Source organism: Staurois parvus, unplaced genomic scaffold, assembly GCF_062004578.1.
Source record: "Staurois parvus isolate SC_StPar_1 unplaced genomic scaffold, SC_StPar_1.0 ptg001294l, whole genome shotgun sequence".
Taxonomy (NCBI): domain Eukaryota; kingdom Metazoa; phylum Chordata; class Amphibia; order Anura; family Ranidae; genus Staurois; species Staurois parvus.
This window is the reverse complement of record NW_028319090.1, coordinates 381,877-407,527: the sequence shown is the minus strand read 5'-3', so window position 1 is coordinate 407,527 and position 25,651 is coordinate 381,877. Positions and strand designations below refer to the sequence as shown.

The 25,651-nt window shown below is 46.0% G+C and overlaps 1 protein-coding gene across 1 annotated transcript in view; it reads left to right on the top strand.

The window, feature by feature from the left end:
• The first annotated feature begins 12,234 nt into the window (after positions 1-12,234).
• The window catches only part of LOC149437407 (MAM domain-containing glycosylphosphatidylinositol anchor protein 1-like), a 51,039-nt gene continuing 37,622 nt past the window's right edge, over positions 12,235-25,651 (top strand). Inside the window, exon 1 of the mRNA XM_089660950.1 lies at positions 12,235-12,389. Coding sequence (XP_089517076.1) covers positions 12,239-12,389 — 151 coding nt within the window. The 5' untranslated portion in view covers positions 12,235-12,238. The remainder of the gene's footprint in view (positions 12,390-25,651) is intronic.

Sequence of the window (25,651 nt, the reverse complement as noted above, 5' to 3'; positions counted from 1 at the left end):
AAAGGTCGGCAAAGAATGGTTGCAGGTTGGGATCAAGCAGAAGCGTAGCTGAGAAACAAGCCAAAGGTCAGTAACAAATGGTTGCAGGTTGGGATCAAGCAGAACCCTAGTCGAGAAACAAGCCAAAGGTCGGTAAAGAATGGTTACAGGTTGGGATCAAGCAGAAGCGTAGTCAAGAAACAAGCCAAAGATCGGTGACAAATGGTAGTGGAGATACGTACAGCAGCAGGAGTGACAAGAGTGAGATATCGGCCAGAGAGCACAATAATCTGCCAAACAAGTGCAAAGACATGGCTTAAATAGGAAGTTCATGGGAGGAGCAAAAAGTTTAACCTCTTCACGCCGGCCGCACACAAATGTGCGGCCTCTCGGTATCTGGGCCTAGACGCTGAGCGGCTGCACATTTGCGTTCTATTAAAAAAGGACATGTGCCAAGAGCGCGCGCTCCCAGCACATGTCCGGTACTCACGGAAAGGTCCCGATCTCCTCTTTTGATCTTTCCCAATCATGTGACCGCCATGACGGCGCGTCCAAATGGTCACATGACCCTAAACCCCGCCCCCGCCTCCTGGCTTCTGGAACCCTTAAAGGGCTGGGAGGCGCCGACGTGAAAGGGTTAAGCTTCTCCAAAAACAAGTTTCTAGACAAGAGTGTTCAAAGAATAGTCCTGGGAGCTGTTCAGCATCTCAGGTGGCTCAGCAAAAAGAAACAGACACAGCAGAGGTTGCAGGTTCAAATCAGGGTGCTGACGCATGTGTACTCAATAAACATTGGCCAAGTGGTGATGGACCCTCTTGGGTCAACGCGTTTTTCAAAGAGCTTCTTCAAGGCCACTTTGGGATCAGACAAGAAAGTAGCAACATTTAACTAAATACAAAAGAAGGATCTTCGTAAAAAAAATATATACAAATATAACATATTTGGATATTTGTTGGCATTGTCCAAATAGGTTGTATCTGTATATATTTTTATCCTTGTATGATCCCAAAGTGGTCCTGAAGAAGCCAACAATTGTCCCAATAAGTTGTATTTGGATATAGTTTTAAGCAACTCATGGGGCCCCCGGGCAATAGGGGATCATGGGGCCCGTGTCCTTGCCCAAACTCAAAAAAGCCTATGAAAAAGGTACCAGGGGCATCTCATGGGGCCCCCTACTGACCCCGGGCCCTCGGACAGTGCCTGAGTTTCAAAATGGTCAGTCCGCCCCTGGTTTTAAGTATTTTCTTTTAATATTGTTTTCTATTTAATTAACCCCCCTGGAGGTATTCCTGAGTGTAGCTCGGGGTAAAGTTTCAGCACCACAAGCGGTAACCCCGAGCTATACTCGGGCTTACCATGCGGCGTTGCTCAGGGATTCCCTGCAGCGCTTACCTTGTCCTGCACTCCCGCGATGTGTCCCCTGCAGCGTCCCCGGCCATCTCCTCCAGCCGATGCCGGCATCCGGCTTCCGTGTTCCGGTCCCTGCGCGCGTCAGGACATACTGGGGCCAGAACCGGCGGCAAATTTAAACATTTTAAAAACTGTCATTTTCTATTAAACAAAAATCACATAGTATAACATTCCTGTATCAAACCATTTCACATACATTTTGTCCCGAGTGCTTTGTCCGGCGCCCTGCCTGCATTTTTACTGTTCTTTCTGCCTGGAAACTGAGAAACGTCCATCGCGTCCAAAAAGCGTCCCTTTAGGTCAGACGCGGTTTTAGACCGGCTAGAGAACAGCGATAGTAAATCAGAACCACTTGCAGAATTGAGTGATAATGATTGGTGGGGGAAATTCCTCATCAGACACTGAAAACGATTCTGCGACTGAGCTCAGCGATGTGCGAACTTGGCGCTCTATTTCACATTTCAGTGTTTTTGGTTTGATTATATTATTGAATTAAATTTATTATTATATTATTTTTTTTTATGATTATTTATTAAATTATAATTTATGATTTTGTGTTTCAAGTTTTATCCTCCCCGGGATGTTTACTAGACTCTTGTTCAGACAGATTTCAGTGAGTTATTCCTAAGAATTACAGGCCTACAATAAAAAAACTACATATTTCCATGCAAAAAAATGTACCGCTTTGAGCACAGAAATACTGACATAATCAGACCGCTAGGGAGGTTAAATGCTGCTACTGCCTCATCTGATCCCAAAGTGATCCTGAAGAAGCTATTTGTGAAACGCGTTGACCCAAGAGGATCCACCACTTGGCCAATGTTATTGAGTACACATGTCAGGAATCAAGGAGTGACCAGAAAGGTGTGGACTGACACAGGGAAACGCAGGTTTCAGGTATAGTATAATACAGGTTATTATTAGCCACCCAGATATATATATAAACGCACAGTGAGCAAACTAACCTTCCACTAATCTTAGGAGGTGCAGGAACACAGGCGTAGTCAGGGCTGGAGAGGTGGAATGGTCAGGCCGGCCGTAGGGTTCTGTAACGACTGCCTGGTGGTACCTCTAGCGGTCCTCAGGGCAGGATTCCCCAGGGCGCGGAGTCTAAGTCCCAGTCTGCTATTCACCAGGGCCCCTGATGGTGGGGATGGACTTGGAGCAGACAGGAACCAGGTCGCGGCCCCTGAGTACACCTGCTAGTGATAGAGGGATCCGCCAGAGGTATGTGCAGGTACGGCTGGATCCGTGCAGGATGGATGGATGGCAGAGTAGTGAGCGTGGTCAGACGGGCCAAGTCAGCAACGTGCGGGCAGCAAGGTATCAAAGGAGCAGGCAGAGAATGGTCAAGGTCACAAGCCGGGTTCAGTAACTCACGGACAGCGCAGTACAGAGGATCAGGCAGAAGGATGGTCAGGGATGAGCCAGTAGTCAGAACAGGAGACGGTCAACAGGAATCAGGATCAGGCAGGGTCGGCAACAAGGTATCTTCTCACAGGAACTAGGAACAGGATACAGGGGCTCATGGGAAAACATACACCAAGGCCCAGAGCACAGGCCTGGTCATGCCTTATATACACCTTTCTGTAATCAGCCCCAGGTTTGGCTGATTGTGAGCTTCTGGCTGCTAAGACACGGCAGGAGAGTCCCACCACCAGTGCTGAGAGCACCCGCTGGTCAGCTCTGGTACTGCAGCCCACACGGCAGGAGAGTCCCACCACCAGTGCTGAGAGCACCCGCTGGTCAGCTCTGGTACTGCAGCCCACACGGCAGGAGAGTCCCACCACCAGTGCTGAATCCATTCCTGACAACACATGTATATACAACAACAGGCCAGTAGGGTGGTAAACATTTGATAGTAATCTCTGCTATGCATGAGGAGGAATGAATAGAAAACAGCTTTTGTTCTTATTTTATGTCATGTTTGGATTTTATATGACTTTATATATGTAGTAAAGTATATGATAAATGTTTTATTGCAAGCGTGGTCTCCTATGTACCCGCAAAGTCTGTTTGGTTCCTTTTTTTTCTATTTATATACACGGTTTCGTATCCAATGAGGAATTGCCTTCCTGTTGCAGATCTAAGGGGCATGGGGGCCCTCTATAGAGCAGGGGTGGACTGACCATTTGGAAACTCAGGCACTGCCCGAGGGCCCGGGGTCAGTAGGGAGCCCCATGAGATGCCCCTGGTACCTTTTTCATAGGCTTTTTTGAGTTTGGGCAAGGACACAGGGGCCCCATGATCCCCTATTGCCCGGGGGCCCCATGAGTTGTCAGTCCACCCCTGCTATAGAGCCCTATCCCCCTAGGTCAGGGGTAAGCAACCCGTGGCTCTCTAGCTGTTGTGGAACTACATTTCCCATGAGGCATTGCAACATTACAAAACTGACAGTTACAACTATGACTTACAGAGGCATGATGGAACTTGTAGTCCTGCAACAGCTGGAGAGGTAGGCAACCGCAGGTTGCCTACCCCTGCCCTAGGTACAGCCCTGAGCACTGGACATGTGCAGTTCATTTAATTCTGAATCACAATTCGGACAATATGTTCCTTATTTGAAGATTTAGATGTATCCGAATTTCCAAATGACAATAGTAACCAATCTGAAATAGCGAAACAAAAATTTGTCCAAAATTCGACATTTTGTCTAAAATTCGACTCAAAGTTGAAAAGGAAATCAAATTTGAAATATAAACATTATTGCCGACTATTGTTTATATCCTTCAAAGACTATGTGTATTAGTGTTAGAATAGAGCCATCCTCTGAAAATTCAAATTGTGAAAAGAATAAAAGAAAACTGAATAGAATAGAAAAGAAAAGAATAGAAAGGAATAGAATAGAAGTTAAAAAATTAATAGAATAAAATAGAAAGAATATAGATGTCTTCTGAAATTCGAAAAAGAATAGAATAGAGTAAAACCGAACAGTATAGAATAAAAAATAAAGCTCTGCCCACTTTTAGGCGATCTCTGAAAACCTGTCTCTTCAGAAAGCCTATCCTGCCCTCAGCTAATAATGGAATCTTCTATTCCTCCTACCAGTCCATCCCCCACAGTTACTACCTTTTGTACCACTAGCCCCTCCCTCCTAGATTGTAAGCTCCCAGGATCAGGGCCCTCCTATCCCTCTTGTATTGAACTGTATTGTTGCTGTATTGTCTCCCGTTATATTGTAAAGTGCTGAGCAAACTGTTGGTGCCATAAATCCTGTATAATAATAATATAAATCCTGTATAATATAATACTAATATAAATCCTGTATAATATAATAATAATATAAATCCTGTATTATAATAATAATTAAAAAAAAGAATAGAATAAAACAGAATTTTAAAAAAAAGAATAGAATGAAGCAGAATAGAGTAAATATACCTGTGTTCCAAAATATGCATTTAAAAAAGAATAGAATAAAAAACAGAATAGAATAGAGTAAAAAAACAGAATAGAATAAATATACCTGTGTTCCGAAATATGAATTTCAAAAAGAATAGAATAAAAAAAATAGAATAGAGTAAAAAAACAGAATAGAAAATAAAATAGAATACAATAGAATAGAAAATACAGGAATAGAGTAAATATACCTGTGTTTCAAAATATAAATTTCAAAAAGAATAGAATAAAAAACAGGATAGAATAGAGTAAAAAAACAGAATAGAATAAATATACCTGTGTTCCGAAATATGAATTTCAAAAAGAATATAATAAAAAACAGAATAGAATAGAGTAAAAAAACAGAATAGAAAATAAAATAGAATACAATAGAATAGAAAAGTGTATGCTCTATATGCTATCTTGTCTATTCTTATATTAATAAAATATTTTTGGAAGAAAAAAAAAGAATAGAAAATACAGGAATAGACTAAATATACCTGTGTTCCGAAATATGAATTTCAAAAAGAATAGAATAAAAAACAGAATAGAGTAAAAGAACAGAATAGAAAATAAAATAGAATACAATAGAATAGAATAGAAAATCTAGGAATAGAATAGAAAATAATTGAATAGAAAATAAAGGAATAGAAAAGAAAATACAAGAATAGATCTGAATAGAATAGGTTAAAATACAATAGACTACAACAGAACAGAAAGACTATAACCGTCTTCTGAAATTCAAATTTTCGAATAGAATAGAACTAGCTGTTCTTCACAATGAACTCAGATTGATTCAATATTTTCGATTTTGAATTTGATTCGAATTTGATTCGAATACTTCGAATCCATTCAAAAATGAATAAATAAAACTGAATGCAATGAAACAAAAATTAGCAACTTGATGAATCGATCCGAAACAAAAGTAATTTTTTCGTTCTGCACATTTCTACTGAGCTACATGGTAACAAAAATGGGCAAAGAGTCCAAAACCGAGACACAGATTGTAACGGTTACAAGATTGAAGGCAACAAATTGGGTCCAAAGCAGAATCCATTTGGATTTATTTCCCCTCCAATCCCTGTGAGCTGAGCCATCGTTCTCGATCCAGGCGTTCGACTAAACCCACACATACGGCCTTGGCTGCTGCGGAGGAGTTCAGGACCATTGTTCCTTAGAATGGTGACAACATGGCAGAGATTTCACACCGGGGTCCCCAGGACTGGCCGTCTCTCTGATGTTCACATTCGCTCCCAATGGCGATCGGGTTTTTGGAATCGCGGCTGTAGGAGCGAGCCAACATCTGTGAACAACCGAATGAGCCGAGGCTGGCTGTTAGGAGAATATCGCTGTTGGGAAAGTTCTCGATGGGAGCCACGCAGGAACAAAAAAGAAATATATTGCAGATTATCAGCCCTCAGCCATGGTGGCTGCCTTACTTTTCTTTTTTACAGGCATTTTTCGCTATATTTTTACCCGTTGGTCCTGACAATAACACACTTCCTTGTCCTAGGGTGACTACACGCTCTTGCTTTACTGTATTGATGAAGCGGAACATTGTCACCCTAAGACAAGACTATGCTACACCCCCTCTTTGTTATTCTATAACATACAGGGGAGAGTTCTATAGTATGCAGAGATAACTGAGAAAAATGGAACTGATACCAGTGCACAGGGCTTTCCAAGAGAATGGGTGCAGGAGCTCCCCCTTCTGAGTCACTTCTTGTCTCTGCCCCTTCCCCCCCACCCACCTCCGAGCACCGTTCCTTGGTTCCACCCCCTACCTACCTCCGAAGCACTGTCCCTTGGTTCCACCCCCTACCCACCTTTGTCCACCGGCACTTGGTTCCACCCCCTACCCACCTGTGTCCACTGTCCCTTGGTTCCACCCCTACCCACCTCTGAGCACCATCCCTTGGTTCCACCCCCTACCCACCTCTGTCCACTGTCCCTTGGTTCCACCCACTACCCACCTCTGTGCACCGTTCCTTGGTTCCACCCCCTACCCACCTCTGAGCACAGTCCCTTGGTTCCACCCCCTACCAACCTCTGTGCACCGTCCATTGGTTCCACCCCCTACCCACCTCTGAACACTGTCCCTTGGTTCCACCCCCTACCAACCTCTGAACACTGTCCCTTGGTTCCACTCCCTACCCACCTCTGTCCACTGTCCCTTGGTTCCACCCCCTACCAGCCTCTGTGCACCGTTCCTTGGTTCCACCCCCTACCCACCTCTGAGCACCGTCCCTTAGTTCCACCCCCTACCCACCTCTGAGCACCGTCCCTTGGTTCCACCCCTTACCCACCTCCGTGCTCCATTCCTTATTTCCACTCCCTACCCACCTCCAAGCACCGTTCCTTGGTTCCACCCACTACCCACCTCTGTGCACCATCTCTTGGTTGCACCCCCTACCCACCTCCAAGCACTGTCCCTTGGTTCCACCCCCTACCCACCTCCAAGCACTGTCCCTTGGTTCCACCCCCTACCCACCTCCAAGCACTGTCCCTTGGTTCCACCCCCTACCCACCTCCAAGCACTGTCCCTTGGTTCCACCCCCTACCCACCTCCAAGCACTGTCCCTTGGTTCCCCCCCCCTACACACCTCCAAGCACTGTCCCTTGGTTCCACCCCCTACCCACCTCCAAGCACTGTCCCTTGGTTCCACCCCCTACCCACCTCCAAGCACTGTCCCTTGGTTCCCCCCCCCCTACACACCTCCAAGCACTGTCCCTTGGTTCCACCCCCTACCCACCTCCAAGCACTGTCCCTTGGTTCCACCCCCTACCCCCCTCCAAGCACTGTCCCTTGGTTCCACCCCCTACCCACCTCCGTGCACCGTCCCTTGGTTCCCCCCCCTACCCACCTCCCAGTACTGCTCCTTTTAGAATAGACAGAGCACAGTATTATTTTGTGTTGCTAATTAATTTATATGGAATTTGTTAATAACAAGAAAAGCAGTAAAATAGATCCTCCGCATCCAGCAGCAATAGATTCCCCCAGCAACAATGCCCCCCTGCAACAAAATACCATCCTAGCAACAGTAGACCCCCAGCAGCAACAACAGACCTCCCCAGCAACAATTGACCACCATGCAAAGACAGATCCCCTCCATTAACAATAGATCCCCCAGCAGACAGCATCAATAGACCCCCCAAGCAACAATAGATTCCCCCAGCAACAATGCCCCCCTGCAACAAAATACCACTCTAACAAGAGTAGACCCCCAACAGCAACAGCAGATCTTTCAGAAGTCAGCATCAATAGACTCTCAAGCAGCCAGCAACAATAGACCTTTCCTTTCACGGTAGATCCCTTCCAGCAGTAATTGCCCCCCAGCAACAATAGATCCCCATCGGCAACAACAGACCTCCCCAGAAACAATAAGCCTTTATGCAAAAATGAATCAATAGATCCCCCAGCAGACAGCATCAATAGACCTTCCAACACACACCCCCTCCATTTGCCATTAAATACATTCAGCGCTGGAGGTGCCAGATCTGCGTTCCCCCGCGTTTTCACTGAAAAAAATCCCCGCCATTGCACCACAGGCAGGCAGCACAAGACGTTATTAGCGCTTATGATTTCTGGCAGGATCAACAAGGATTTTTTCGGCACTTATTGAGCAGAGATAACAAAATGTTTTACAATGTTGTATTCAACAGACCGAAAGGCAGCAAATAAGAGAAGTTCTTTGTTCGGATTTACATGCCCTTTAAATCCAATGAAGTTGCCATTTCTTCGATTCGGATTGTAGCGTTTTTTTTTCCTCCTCTGTAGTACCAATCACATTTAGGGGCGGGCTCACATTTGATTGGTGGTTGTAAGGAACCACCAAGCTCAAACATCATTCTAAAGTAAAGGTATTCCATTTTTGCATGAAATGATGAAATAATACATGTTCAGATTTTATATTTACTTTGTTGCCCCAAAAGTACATTGAAAAGTGTTGGATTTCACTTTTTCAAATAAAATTAGTATTGTTGTTGTGCAGGTTTGTCCAGAAAAACAGGCAGACAGGACAGTTACAATACAATTGAACACAGGAGGGTCAGGAGGGCTCTGCCCGTGGAACTTACAACCTAAAAGGGAGGAGCAAGTGGTACAAAAGGCAAAAACTGTGGAGGATGAGCTGAGGTCAAAGTACAGAGATGAGTATTCAGGGATCTTCTAAAGGTGGACAGAGTAGGGTATAACTGGACAGATTAGGGAAAGGAGTTCCAAAGGTTAGGAGAAGCTCTGGAGAAGCCTAGAGGCTCTACGGAAGTCCAGAGGATAGGAGAGGTCCAGAGGACAGGAGAGACTCTGTAGAAGTTTAGAGGATAGGAGAGGCTCTGGAGAAGTCTAGAGGATAGGAAAGGCTCTGAAGAAGTCTAGAGGATAGGAGAGGCACTGGAGAAGTCTAAAGGATAGGAGAGGCTCTGGAGAAGTCTAGAGGATAGGAGAGGCTCTGGAGAAGTCTAGAAGATAGGAGAGGCACTGAAGAAGTCTAGAGGATAGGAAAGGCTCTGGAGAAGTCTAGAGGATAGGAGAGGCTCTGGAGAAGTCTAGAGGATAGGAGAGGCTCTGGAGAAGTCTAGAGGATAGGAGAGGCTCTGGAGAAGTCTACAGAATAGGCGAGGCTCTGGAGAAGTCTAGAGACTCTGGAGAACCCTAGAGGCTCTAAAGAAGTCTAGAGGATAGGAGAAGCTCTGAAGGAGTCCAGAGGATAGGAGATGCTCTAGAGACGTCTGGAGAATAGGAGAAGTTCTGCAGAAGTTCAGAGGATAGGAGAGGCTCTGGAGCAGTCTAGAGTTTATGGAGAACCCTAGAGGCTCTACAGAAGTCTAGAGGATAGGATAGGCTCTAGAGAAGTCCAGAGTATAGGAGAGACTCTAGAGAAGTCCAGAGGATAGGAGAGGCTCTGGAGAAGTCTAGAAGATAGGAGAGGCTCTGAAGAAGTCTAGAGGATAGGAGAGGCACTGAAGAAGTCTAGAGGATAGGAGAGGCACTGGAGAAGTCTAGAGGATAGGAAAGGCTCTGGAGAGGTCTAGAGGATAGGAGAGGCTCTGGAGAATTTTAGAGGATAGGAGAGGCTCTGGAGAAGTCTAGAGGATAGGAGAGGCTCTGGAGAAGTCTAGAGGATAGGAGAGGCTCTGGAGAAGTCTACAGAATAGGCGAGGCTCTGGAGAAGTCTAGAGACTCTGGAGAACCCTAGAGACTCTAAAGAAGTCTAGAGGATAGGAGAAGCTCTGAAGGAGTCCAGAGGATAGGAGATGCTCTAGAGACGTCTGGAGAATAGGAGAAGTTCTGCAGAAGTTCAGAGGATAGGAGAGGCTCTGGAGCAGTCTAGAGTTTATGGAGAACCCCAGAGGCTCTACAGAAGTCTAGAGAATAGGATAGGCTCTAGAGAAGTCCAGAGGATAGGAGAGACTCTAGAGAAGTCCAGAGGATAGGAGAGGCTCTGGAGAAGTCTAGAAGATAGGAGAGGCTCTGAAGAAGTCTAGAGGATAGGAGAGGCACTGAAGAAGTCTAGAGGATAGGAGAGGCACTGGAGAAGTCTAGAGGATAGGAAAGGCTCTGGAGAATTTTAGAGGATAGGAGAGGCTCTGGAGAATTTTAGAGGATAGGAAAGGCTCTGGAGAAGTCTAGAGGATAGGAGAGGCTCTGGAGAAGTCTAGAGGATAGGAGAGGCTCTGGAGAAGTCTACAGAATAGGCGAGGCTCTGGAGAAGTCTAGAGACTCTGGAGAACCCTAGAGGCTCTAAAGAAGTCTAGAGGATAGGAGAAGCTCTGAAGGAGTCCAGAGGATAGGAGATGCTCTAGAGACGTCTGGAGAATAGGAGAAGTTCTGCAGAAGTTCAGAGAATAGGAGAGGCTCTGGAGCAGTCTAGAGTTTATGGAGAACCCTAGAGGATCTACAGAAGTCTAGAGGATAGGATAGGCTCTAGAGAAGTCCAGAGGATAGGAGAGACTCTAGAGAAGTCCAGAGGATAGGAGAGGCTCTAAAGAAGTCCAGAGGATAGGAGAGGCTCTAGAGAAGTCCAGAGGATAGGAGAGGCTCTGGAGACGTCCAGAGGATAGGAGAGGCTCTGAAGAAGTCCAGAGGATAGGAGAAGCTCTGGAGAAGTCCAGAGGATAGGAGAGGCTCTGGAGAAGTCCAGAAGATAGGAAAGGCTCTGGAGAAGTCCAGAGGCTCTGGAAAAGTCCAGAGCATAGGAGAGGCTCTTGAGAGATCCAGAGGATTGGAGAGGCTATGGAGAGGTCCAGAGGATAGGAGAGGCTCTGGAGAGGTCCGGAGGATAGGAGAGGCTCTGGAGAGGTCCAGAGGATAGGAGAGGCTCTGGAGAGGTTCAGAGGACATGAGAGGCTCTGGTGAAGTCAGGAGGACATGAGAGGCTCTGGTGAAGTCAGGAGGACAGGAGAGGCTCTGGAGAAGTCCAGAAGATAGGAAAGGCTCTGGAGAAGTCCAGAGGCTCTGGAGAAGTCCAGAGCATAGGAGAGGCTCCTGAGAGGTCCAGAGGATTGGAGAGGCTCTGGAGAGGTCCAGAGGATAGGAGAGGCTCTAAAGAGGTCAAGAGGATAGGAGAGGCTCTGGAGAGGTCCAGAGGACATGAGAGGCTCTGGTGAAGTCAGGAGGACATGAGAGGCTCTGGTGAAGTCAGGAGGACAGGAGAGGCTCTGGAGAAGTCCAGAGGACAGGAGAGGCTCTGAAGAAGTTCTGAAGGTGAGCATGGGAAGGTGGTGACGAGGGAGATAGAGAACAAGAGGTCTTGGGAGGAGCACAGTGGATGATTTGGGTGGTATTACCCGATGATGTTGGACTCAATGGGAATATGATATTAATAGAGGTCTCTGGTGGTGTTATTTGGCATGGTGGACTTTCAATGAGTTCTGGGGGTAATCCAAGCTCCTTTCAACTATCCTCTATTGGAGATCAGTTGCACGTTCCCACGTTTGATCAGCACCCAGCCTGTTCGCCCTTTGCTGATATGACAAACAAACCAGCTATATGAGGCTAAATCATAAAAGCTCAGACTTCCAGCTGCTGGAATTTACACAAACAGCTCCGGGTCCTAGGAGGCCTCATTGAGTAAATATGGTCATGACCAGATCACATCATCCAACGATGCAAATTGATCTCCAGTCACTATGAACCGCAGCCTGACAATTTCGCCCGTCACACTAGCATCACAAGATTCATATCCCTGGTTGATAGAATGCTAGAACAAACAGCTGGAGGTGCCGGGTGATGCCGGAACAAAGGTGGTTCTGTCCTTCTGGAGAGAAAAGTGGATGAGCTCATTGTCGGGGGGGGGAGTACTGTGATCTCTTTGTGAAGTAATAAATACCTAGAAGTGCTACAATGACATATTGCTGAGCATGCATGGATCTAAAAGAATATATCCGATGACAGGTCCCCTTTAAAGGGGGGTTTAAAAAATGTGTGAAGACATTCTGAATTTACCAGAGTCGGTCTCTTCCTCCAGGTTTCTTCATGTTCATCGAGGCGTCATCGCCGCGGAAGGCGGGGGACAGGGCGCGGCTTATCAGTCCCATGTACAACGTGACCCTGATTAAACTGAAACCACCCAAAGCTTCGTCCTACTGCATCTCCTTCTATTACCACATGTGGGGCCGACATATAGGTGAGTCGCCTGTATCTATAGAGCCAACCTATACTGTAGTGCTGTATCCTGCTGAGCCTCGGGGATGGGAAATGAAGGAGAATCCCCCCCAATGGGGTTCCAGCCATACCCTACTCTATCCAAAAAGAACGTTTCAGGCCCAGTTCACACTCCATGCATTTTCAGTTGCCTTTTTTTGCGCTGCATCCAAAAAACGCACAGAAAGTAGGTGATATGGTTGTCAATGTCATAGTTCACACCAGGGGCGCACTGACCATTTGGGCACCCGGGCACTGCCTGAGGGCCCGAGGTCAGTAGGGGGCCCCATGAGATGCCCCTGGTACCTTTCATAGACTTTTTTGGGTGTGGTTTGAGTGTGGGCAAGGACAAAGGGGCCCCATGATTTCCTATTGCTCGAGGGCTCCTTGTGTTGTCAGTCCACCCCTAGTTCATACCAAGCGCTTGCAGTTCCAGTTCGTTCCGGTTGCAGAGAAAAAAGTACTGGAACACACCAAAACTGCACTGGAATGTACATGTCCCTATTTAACCTCTTGGTGCCGGCAGAACGCAAATGTGTGGCCTCCCGGCGTCTGGGCCTAGACGCCGAGCGGCCGCACATTTGTGTTCTATTAACTACCTGCCGACCGCAGATAGCCGAATGACGGCTGCACTGCGGCCGGCCAGTTCTGGGTGGACGTCATATGACGTCCCCCCAGAACGCGCTCTCCTGCGCGCCCCAGGGGGCGCGCACCCGGCGATCTCCGTGATCCTACGGCACTTGCATTTCCCTGTGATCTCAGTGATCCTACGGACACAGCTGATCACGAGATGTGGTAAAAGGCCGATCATACCGGCCTTTTACCACGTGATCAGCGGTGTCCAATGACACGCTGATCACAGGGAAATGCAAGTGCCGGTTCTCGGCTGCACTTTCCTCACACTGTCAGATCGTGAGGAAAGTACTGCCGAGAACCGGCAGTTGTCAGAGCGGGGATCGGCACCGATCATCAGGGCACTGATGATCAGTGCCCTGATGATCGGTGCCCAGCAGTGACACCCGCAAGTTCCGCCCAGCAGTGCGCCCACTAGCTCCGCCCACCCGTGCCCAGCAGTGCACCCACCTGTGCCCAGCAGTGCCCCCACCTGTGCCCAGCAGTGCACCCACCTGTGCCACTCTGCAGTGCCACCTACCTGTGCCCAGAAGTGCCACCTACATGTGCCCAGCAGTGCCACCCACCTGTGCCCACCCACCTGTGCCCACCAGTGCCACCCACCTGTGCCCACCCACCAGTGCTGCCCACCAGTGCCACCCACCAGTGCAGCCCAGCAGTGCTGCCAGTCAGTGCCACCAGTCAGTGCCCAGGGGTTGTGCCAGTCAGTGCCGCCAGTCAGTGCCCAGCAGTGATGCCAGTCAGTGCCGTCTATCAGTACCCATAATCAGTGTCACCTATCAGTGTCGCCTATCAGTGCTGCATATCAGTGCCGCCTATCCGTGACCCCTAATTAGTGCTGTCTATCAGTGCCGCCTATCCGTGCCACCTCATTAGTACTGCCTATCAGTGCCCTTTAGTGCTGCCTATCAGTGCCCATCAGTGCCGCCTATCAGTGCCCATCAGTGCTGCCTCATCAACGCACATCAGTGAAGGAGAAAAAATACCTGTTTGAAAAATTTTATAAAAGAAACAAATAAACTTTTTTTTTTTTCAAATTTTTTGCACTTTTTTTATTTATAGCGCAAAAAGTAAAGCGCCCAGTGGTGATTAAATACCACCAAAAGAAAGCTCTATTTGTGAGAAAAAAATGATCAAAATTTCATATGGGTACAATGTCGCATGACCGCGCAATTGTCAATCAAAGTGCGGCAGCGCTGAAAGCTGAAAATTGGCCTAGTAAGGAAGGGGGTATAAGTGCCTGGTAGGCAAGTGGTTAAAAAAAACATACATGCTGAGAGTGCGCGCCCTGCATGCTCCCAGCACACATGTTCGGTACTCACAGAAAGGTCCCAATCTCCTCTTTCGATCGGGACCTTTCCTAATCATGTGATCACCGTGACGGCGTGACACACGGGATCCCAGCGCAGTGGAATTTTCCATCTATCTCTTGCAGAAAGGGTTAACAGGCCGTTTGGCGCACAGCCACGCATCGCCCCTTGTGACTGGCTGTCTTCCAGCAAGCATGATTGCGCATTTTCGAAATGTGTCAAAGCATCTGTGCGATGGTCCAGGGGGGACGCATTTTAGAGGGACGCAGTCTGCTTCAGCTGGGGAGATCCGGGCCCCGGGAACCCAGGGGGCCAGGCAGTGTATATATTAATCTAGAGCTATACATGGAACGTATATCTGTAACAATGAGCATATACAATGGATGGGGCCCCATGTGATCCAGAGAGTGCCCTGCATGATCCTTATCGGTATCATGACACACAATGTATCGGTATCATGACACACAATGTATCGGTATCATGACACACAGTATATGGATATCATGACACACAAAGTATCAGTATCATGACACACAATGTATCAGTATCATGACACACAGTATATGGATATCATGACACACAAAGTATCAGTATCATGACACACAATGTATCAGTATCATGACACACAATGTATCAGTATCATGACACACAGTATATGGATATCATTCATGACACACAATGTATGGATATCATGACACACAATGTATCAGTATCATGACACACAAAGTATCAGTATCATGACACACAATGTATCAGTATCGTGACACACAATGTATCAGTATCGTGACACACAATGTATCAGTATCATGACACACAGTATATGGATATCATGACACACAATGTATCAGTATCATGACACACAATGTATCAGTATCATGACACACAAAGTATCAGTATCATGACACACAATGTATCGATATCATGACACACAATGTATCAGTATCATGACACACAATGTATTGATATCATGACACACAATGTATCAGTATCATGACACACAATGTATCAGTATCATGACACACAATGTATCAGTATCATGACACACAGTGTATGGATATCATGACACACAATGTATCAGTATCATGACACACAGTGTATGGATATCATGACACACAATGTATCAGTATCATGACACACAGTGTATGGATATCATGACACACAATGTATCAGTATCATGACACACAGTGTATGGATATCATGACACACAATGTATCAGTATCATGACACACAGTGTATGGATATCATGACACACAATGTATCGATATCATGACACACAAAGTATCAGTATCATGACACACAAAGTATCAGTATCATGACACACAAAGTATCAGTATCATGACACACAAAGTATCAGTATCATGACACACAATGTATGGATATTATGACACACAATGTATAAGTATCATGACACACAATGTATCAGTATCATGACACACAATGTATGGATATCATGACACACAATGTATCGATAGGGTGCCAGCCACCTTTGCCCATCAGTGCCGCCCATCAGTGCTGCCAGTCAGTGCCACCTATCAGTGCCCATCAGTGCAGCCTATCAAAGCCAGTATAAAATAAAAATTAAAAAAGTGTTCAAAAAAACAACTCGCCAGCCAGCTTGCCAACAACCAAATTGACCCGTCTAACAGTATGCGTTAAAAACAGGGGTTTAGTTAGCACATATTTGCAAATACATACGTAAGCCACAGAGCCACATCACGGCACCCTGATATTCTGTGGTCCTAACTCTACAAATTTGAGTCCCCATAGTAGAAGGACATGTATTTAATGGATAGACCAAGGGCAGGTGCTCATGTTTTACTTTACAGCCTATCAGTGTCCATCAGTGAAGGAGAAAAATTACCATACATAGTTACATAGTTACATAGTTAGTCTGGCTGAAAAAAGACAAAAGTCCATCCAGTTCAACCATTAAAAGAAAAAAGTTACAATCCTACACCCACAGTTGATCCAGAAGAAGGCAAAAAAACCCAGCAAAGCACGATCCAATTTGCTCCTGCAGGGGAAAAAATTCCTTCCTGATCCCCCGAGAGGCAATCGGATATTCCCTGGATCAACTTTCCCTATAAATGTTATATCCAGTTATATTCTGTGTATCCAAGAAAGAATCCAGGACTTTCCTACAGCAATCCACTGATCTGGCAACAACCAACACTTGAGGGAGTCTATTCCACATTCTCACAGCTCTCACTGAGAAGAAACCTTTCCGTGTTTGGAGATTAAATCTCTTTTCCTCCAGACGTAAAGAGCGCCCCCTTGTCCTCTGTGATGACCTCAGGGGGAATAACTACACCGAGTTCACTATATGAACCACTGATGTATTTATACATGGAGATCATATCCCCCCCCCCTTATGTATTATACATGGAGATCATATCCCCCCTTATGTATTATACATGGAGATCATATCCCCCCTTATGTATTATACATGGAGATCATATCCCCCCTTATGTATTATACATGGAGATCATATCCCCCCTTATGTATTATACATGGAGATCATATCCCCCCCTTATGTATTATACATGGAGATCATATCCCCCCTTATGTATTATACATGGCGATCATATCCCCCCTTATGTATTATACATGGAGATCATATCTCCCTTTTGTATTATACATGGTGATCATATCCCCCCTTATGTATTATACATGGAGATCATATCCCCCCTTATGTATTGTACATGGTGATCATATCCCCCCCTTATGTATTATACATGGTGATCATATCCCCCCTTATGTATTATACATGGTGATCATATCCCCCCTTATGTATTGTACATGGTGATCATATCCCCCCTTATGTATTATATATGGAGATCATATCCCCCCTTATGTATTATACATGGAGATCATATCCCCCCTTATGTATTATACATGGAGATCATATCCCCCCTTATGTATTATACATGGAGATCATATCCCCCTTATGTATTATACATGGAGATCATATCCCCCCCCTTATGTATTGTACATGGAGATCATATCCCCCCCCCTTATGTATTATACATGGAGATCATATCCCCCCCCTTATGTATTATACATGGAGATCATATCCCCCTTATGTATTATACATGGAGATCATATCCCCCCTTATGTATTATACATGGAGATCATATCCCCCTTATGTATTATACATGGAGATCATATCCCCCCTTATGTATTATACATGGAGATCATATCCCCCTTATGTATTATACATGGAGATCATATCCCCCCTTATGTATTATACATGGAGATCATATCCCCCCTTATGTATTATACATGGTGATCATATCCCCCCCTTATGTATTATACATGGTGATCATATCCCCCCTTGTGTATTGTACATGGAGATCATATCCCCCCCTTATGTATTGTACATGGAGATCATATCCCCCCTTATGTATTATACATGGAGATCATATCCCCCCTTATGTATTATACATGGTGATCATATCCCCCCCTTGTACATGGAGATCATATCCCCCCTTATGTATTATACATGGAGATCATATCCCCCCCCCTTATGTATTATACATGGTGATCATATCCCCCCTTGTGTATTGTACATGGAGATCATATCCCCCCCTTATGTATTATACATGGAGATCATATCCCCCCCTTATGTATTATACCTGGAGATCATATCCCCCCTTATGTATTATACATGGAGATCATATCCCCCCTTATGTATTATACATGGAGATCATATCCCCCTTATGTATTATACATGGAGATCATATCCCCCCTTATGTATTATACATGGTGATCATATCCCCCCCTTATGTATTATACATGGAGATCATATCCCCCCCTTATGTATTATACATGGTGATCATATCCCCCCCCCCCTTATGTATTATACATGGAGATCATATCCCCCCTTATGTATTATACATGGTGATCATATCCCCCCCCCCCTTATGTATTATACATGGAGATCATATCCCCCCTTATGTATTATACATGGAGATCATATCCCCCCCCTTATGTATTATACATGGAGATCATATCCCCCCTTGTGTATTGTACATGGAGATCATATCCCCCCTTGTGTATTGTACATGGCGATCATATCCCCCCCTTATGTATTGTACATGGAGATCATATCCCCCCTTATGTATTATACATGGAGATCATATCCCCCCTTATGTATTATACATGGTGATCATATCCCCCCCCTTATGTATTATACATGGAGATCATATCCCCCCTTATGTATTATACATGGTGATCATATCCCCCCCTTATGTATTATACATGGAGATCATATCCCCCCCTTATGTATTATACATGGAGATCATATCCCCCCTTATGTATTATACATGGTGATCATATCCCCCCCCCCCTTATGTATTATACATGGAGATCATATCCCCCCCTTATGTATTATACATGGAGATCATATCCCCCTTATGTATTATACATGGAGATCATATCCCCCCCTTATGTATTATACATGGAGATCATATCCCCCCTTATGTATTATACATGGAGATCATATCCCCCCCTTATGTATTATACATGGAGATCATATCCCCCTTATGTATTATACATGGAGATCATATCCCCCCCTTATGTATTATACATGGAGATCATATCCCCCCTTATGTATTATACATGGAGATTATATCCCCCCCTTATGTATTATACATGGTGATCATATCCCCCCTTATGTATTATACATGGAGATCATATCCCCCCTTATGTATTATACATGGAGATCATATCCCCCCCTTATGTATTATACATGGAGATCATATCCCCCCTTATGTATTATACATGGAGATCATATCCCCCCTTATGTATTATACATGGAGATCATATCCCCCCCTTATGTATTATACATGGAGATCATATCCCCCCCCTTATGTATTATACATGGAGATCATATCCCCCCCTTATGTATTATACATGGAGATCATATCCCCCCCTTATGTATTATACATGGAGATCATATCCCCCTTATGTATTATACATGGAGATCATATCCCCCCTTATGTATTATACATGGAGATCATATCCCCCTTATGTATTATACATGGAGATCATATCCCCCTTATGTATTATACATGGAGATCATATCCCCCCCTTATGTATTATACATGGTGATCATATCCCCCCTTATGTATTATACATGGTGATCATATCCCCCCTATCAATAGGTCCTATATCTCTGTCCTTACAGCTTCACATTACAATCACTCATGGGGTTCAACCTCTGAAACATGTCTGAGAAAAGGTATAGGGGGCGCCTGTGCTGACATATTGGTGAAGCTGTGAGCTCCAGGCTGTTGTGCCTGTCCAGAGTGCCTACTCATCGTCAGTGTTCTCTGTACAGCACTGCGGTATATGTCAGAGCTATATAAATCTATAATAATAATAGTGTGTGACTGTGGGGGGAGGGGACATTAGAGTGTAAGCTCCTCTGGTACACAGACTGATGGGACTGTGGGGGAGGGGACATTAGAGTGTAAGCTCCTTTGGTACACAGACTGATGGGACTGTGGGGGAGGGGACATTAGAGTGTAAGCTCCTCTGGTACAGAGACTGATGTGACTGTGGGGGAGGGGACATTAGAGTGTAAGCTCCTCTGGTACAGAGACTGATGTGACTGGCTCAGTGTTCTCTGTACAGCCCTGCGGTATATGTCTGAGGTATATAAATATATAATAATAGTGTGTGAAGGTGGGGGGACATTAGAGTGTAAGCTCCTCTGATGCAGAGACTGTCTCAATGTTCTTTATACAGCCCTATGGTATAGGTCAGAGCTACGTAAATGTATATTAATAGTTTGTGACTGTGGGGGAGGGGACATTAGAGTGTAAGCTCCTTTGGTGCAGAGACTGATGTGACTGTGGGGGAGGAGACATTAGAGTGTAAGCTCCTCTGGTACAGAGACTGATGTGACTGTGGGGGAGGAGACATTAGAGTGTAAGCTCCTCTGGTGCAGAGACTGACGTGACTGGCTCAGTGTTCTCTGTACAGCGCTGCGGTATAAGTCAGACTCAGGGGCGGACTGAAAACTCATGGGGCCCCTGGGCAATAGGGGATCATGGGGCCCCTGTATCCTCGCCCATGCTCAAACCACACCCAAAAAAGCCTATGAAAGGTACCAGGAGCATCTCATGGGGCCCCCTACTGACCCCGGGCCCTCGAGCAGTGCCCGAGTTCCGAGTGTTCAGTCCGCCCCTGTGTCAGAGCTATATACATGTATAATAATAATAGTGTGTGACTGTGGGGGAGGGGGCATTAGAGTGTAAGCTCCTCTGGTGCAGAGACTGATGTGACGGTGGGGGGAGGGGCATTAGAGTGTTAGCTCCTCTGGTGCAGAGACTAATGGGACTGGCTCAGTGATCTCTGTACAGCGCTGCGGTATATGTCAGAGCTATATAAATGTATAAGAATGTTAGTGTGTGAATGGGGGGGGGGGGGGGCATTACTTCTGATAGATGAGGTGTTTGTTCTTTCAGCACCATGGACAGAGATGATGGTTTGGCTGTCTCTGTGCTGTTTGTGGTGCTGAAGCTAAATCCCCCCCACCACCCCGACCTTCACACCATCCTCTATAGGGGGAGTCAGCAAGCAGCAGATCCCAGCCAGGTGACCAGTAGATCTCGGTCTGGGCTTGCTGACCCGCCATACCAGAACATCACACAGAGTGCAGTGCAGAGGGACTACATGTAAAGTTGGAGCCACAGCCGTATAAGCCGATGCCTCCTCTGTAGTGCGGCTCCTGTCCCATGCCGAGTGACACCAACTGCACCCCACCTCTTATCCCGGCTAGCAGTCTCCAGAGTGGGGCCAGCAGCAGGATGAAGAGATCTTCAGCTCAGTGTGAAGCCATACAATGGGCAGAATAGTACAGGGCTGCGTTCACACACAGGATATAACAGAAGTCTATGGCTAAGCGCAGCAAACCCGCAGGAAAGCTTCAGGTACACTCAGGGCTGCTGTTAGAAACCATGGGGCCCCATACAGCCAACACAGTTTACTATGCTTCTGTTATGAATGAACACAGTGTATGATGGGTAATGATCACTCTTTGTGTTCATTCAGGAACAAAAGGGGCTGGAAAATGTGACATATTTACTGGATCGTTCTCTCACTCTCCATCCTGAAGGATCCTATTGTGTGCTTGCTGTTGCCGGTGAGAAGGAGAGGAGGGAAGCCGGCAGCACTGAGTGGATTGGGGAACACAGGGGGGCCTGGGCAGCAAGGGGAAACATAATGTGCTCAGGGATGGTAATGGGTGCAGCCAGGGGGGCAATTACTAGAACCGATCCCCTGTATAGCACTCTCTGCGGCAGCGGAGAGGAAAGAAGAAGCCAACTTTCAGCTGCTGCAGAGAGAGCCATACAAAGAATCAGTTCCGGTAATTAACCCTACTGTCCCTGCCTACATTCGATTCACACAGCTGCCTGGGCCCTCCTGCTGGCCTGGGCCCTGTACAGGACGACTGATGGTATCCCCTAATCCTTGGCCCTGGGTGCACTGAACTGTACCCATAGTGTGGGTAAACTGCAGCGCATCAGCGTGAAAGCAGGTATTTGCAGTTTGGGGGGGGGGGTAGTAAAACCTTATAGTTAAGATGCGTTTTTACCACCCTCGCTACAACTGCACCTCTTTTTAGCTACAGTGGCCAGGGGTGTACACATGCCGCAGCAGGAGTTATACAACCTGTCATGGTTGGTGGGTGTAGCACCTGCCAAGCATGACCCATTCAAGTGAACAAGGCCACTTGCAGCCAAAGGATTACAGCAGGTCGGGTTGTGTTGTTTTCTCACCACCTGCTTTAACCCCTTGGACCCTGCAGAAGCATGCAGTTGCGGGGGCGCTTGCAGAGTGGCCCCCATTTACTTGATGGGTCATGATTGGCAGGTGGCAGCACCCACCAACAGCAACTAGGGGTTTAATTCCAGCCGCGGCATGTGTACACCTTTGGTTGCTGTCTCAGCAGCTAAAGGGGGTAAGGATTCGGGGCGTTAAAATTGTGGCTCACTCTATCTGTCTGTCTATCTATCTACCCATCCACATGAATGGGGACCTAAAAGTGGTTCTCTCACAGGGCCCCCTTACTGACTATATCCACCCCTGACCCCTCATTTTATCATTGGTCGGAGGAGGGGCGGACTGACAACTCATGGGGCCCCCGGGCAATAGGGGATCATGGGGCCCCTGTGTCCTTGCCCAAACTCAAAAAAGCCTATGAAAAAGGAGGTACCAGGGGCATCTCATGGGGCCCCCTACCAATCCCGGGCCCTCGGGCAGTGCCCGAGTTTCCAAATGGTCAGTCCGCCCCTGGGTCGGAGTTCCCTTCAGTCCCCCTGAAAGGTCCTCTGCTTATAACTTTCTTAAAACAAGTGGAAATGTCCGAATGTCTTTCATTCAGTGTGGAGGTGAGTTGGAGGGTGCAATTTCAGTTTTGTCACGTCTGACTCCTCCGCCATGTCCCAGAGCCCTTCCCTCCTGCTCCCCCAGCAGGGCCGCTATATACAAACAGCAGATGGCTGGGGAGCGCATAGGGAGCGAATCTGCGATTACCGCAATTATATAAACAGCCAAAATGAAACACTTAGGTGAACTGAAAAAGTCCCTAACTGCCTCTAATTGGATTCATTACACATGTTTCTGGGGATGGGGCCCATTAAGCCAAATGAGAAAGTTAACTGGAACCTCTCATAACTCTGCGCAAAATTACCGCCCGCCAAACGACGGCTGGAAGGAGCACATTAACCCCTGGAAGGCTGGAAGGAGGCAGCGGGGTTCCTCTCCAAGAATCGCAGACAGTGAGGCTTTTGCAGGGAGGAGAGACATGGGGTTAATTAATGTCCATCTCACTTTTAATAATAGCTCCTCCCCCTGCGCATTAGTGATCAGCAACCGCCTCCCCCAGTAATGTATGGTGTATATGCACGCCTGGTCACATTTCATTAACAGGCTCTTAAATAAGGAATGAAATGCAGCAGATTCCTGCGCCCAACTCGCCCCTCGGTGAAAGTGATTGATCGCTCTCGCTGCCTGCATATTGCCCCCCGGGGTTTATCACACCCTTCCCTCCATTTATTTATATCTCCCTCTTCTCTCTTCTTGTTTGTTTCTCCTTTTCCATCTCTCAGTATCTTCTACACCTTTCCTACAGATCTCTTTCCTTTTCCCATTTCACTGTATTGTTCAGTCTCTCTCTCTTGCCCCCTTCCAACCATTGTACTCTATTGTTCTCTTTCAGCCCCTCTTCTTATACCTCTGTCTCCTCTCCTCTCCTCTGCCTCTTTTTCCTCTCTTTCGTTTCTGTTCTCTTGCTCTTCCATCTTCTCTGCTCTTCTCTTTTCCCTTCTCCTTCTTCCTCTCTCTCTTCTTTTCACTCTCCTTTTCTTCTTTTTCTTCTCCCTCTCTCACTTTCTTATTCACCTTCTCTTCACTTTCTCCTTCTCCACTGTCTTTCTTTTCTCTTCTCTTGCTCCCCCTTCTTCTCTGCTCTTCTCTTCCTCTTCTATTTTCTCTTCTCTGTCTCCCTCTATCCTCCCTTCCCTTTCCTTCCCTTTTCTTCCTCTTCTCTTGTTCCACCTTCTTCTCTGCTCTTCTCTTTTTCTCCTCTTCTCTTTTCCCTCATGCTCTCTCCTTTTTCACTCTCTTCTTCTTCTCCTTTTCCCTCTCTCACTTTCTTTGTTCACTTTCTCTTTCTCCCTCTCTCTTTCCTTTTTGTTTACTTTCTTTTCTCTTCTTCTTCTCTTTCTTTTTTTCACTCTCTTCTTCCCCTCTTGCTTTCTTTTTCGCCTTCTCTTCTCTTCCTCTTCTTTTGCTCCCCCTTCTTTTCTGCTCTTCTCCCTCTCTCTCACTTTCTTTTGTCCCCTTCTCTTCTCAATCTCCCTCTTTCTTTTTTTACTATCTATTTTTCTCTTTCTTTTTTCACTTTCTCTTCCTCTTCTTTCTTTTCTTCTCCTCTCTGTTTCTCATCTCTTGCTCCCCTTTGTTCTCTGCTTTTCTTTTTTCTCCATCTTTTCTTTTGTCTCTTCCCTTCTCCCTTTCTTTTTTCCCTTTCCTCTTCTTTTTCTCCTTCTCCTTCTCCCACTCTTGCTTTCTTTTTTTACATTCTCTTCCTCTTTTTTTCCCTTCTCCTCTCTCTTTCCTCTTCTTTTGCTCCCAGTTCTTCTCTGCTCTTCTTTTTCTCCCTCATCTCTTTTCCCTTCTCTTTCTCCCTCTTTCTTTTTTCACTCTCCATCTCTTCTTCACCTTCTCCCTCTTTCTTTTTTCACTCTTTTCTTTCTCACCCTTTCTTCTCTCTCTGTCTCTCTTCTCTCTTTATCACTCTCTCTCTTCTCCTCCCCTTCTCTCTTTCTTGTTTTCTCTCTCTTGCTTCTCTCTCTCACTCCTGCTTCTCTCTCCTTCTCTTCTCCTCTTCTCTTCTCCCACTTCTCTCTTCTTCTTTTCCCTTTTCTCTCTGTCTCTCTCTCAAATTCAGTTAAGCTTCTTGTTGGTTTGGCATTGCCACAGCATTTGAGGAGCTATTATAGATTGAATGGTGAGAAGGGGATGGAAGTAAAAAGTCTTAGGAAATTATTATTGGCAAATCATAATATAAAGGGTTTAGGAGGTGTTGCAATGATTGGTACCATATGAGGGATAATGTAAATGAGGACATGGGATTTCTACATCTACAAATTCTCAGATAACCCTTCGCACACTGCCATAAACTATTAAACATTTCAAGCAAACTTGTGCATAGTAAAGGGATCCTTGGTTTTCATCTACATGGTGTGTACATGCAATCCATGTACACACCGGCCAACTGCACAAAATCCAGGTCCTACTCCACCCTGCAAAATGCCAAATACTTACTGATAGACATATAGCGGATGATTGACTAAAAACTAGAGAGTGCAAAATCTGGAGCAGCTCTGCAAAGAAACCAGTTTCCAGTGTTTTTATATTTTTTCTTGTTAAAGCTTACGATGACGAGCTGACCTTAGAATCTGATTGGCTACCAAGCACAGCTGCACCAGACTGCGCACTCTCCAGTTTTAGTAAATGAACCCCATAGTACCAAAATGGAGCAGAGAGATATGACGGAGAGTTACAGACTCAGGTCTGGTCACTGACCTGCACCATGCAAAAGGAATGGAGTACAGGCATGTCTCCAGTTAAGTCCAGGAGTTCCCATGTCCCTTTGAGTCTGTGACTTTGTCACTGTCCTCTTCTCCCTCCCCCACCCTTCTCTCTCTCCTCTCTCTCATCTTCCCCACTGTCTCTCTCCCTCTGTCACCCCCCCCCCCCAATTCTCTCTTTCTCTGTCTCTCTTTCC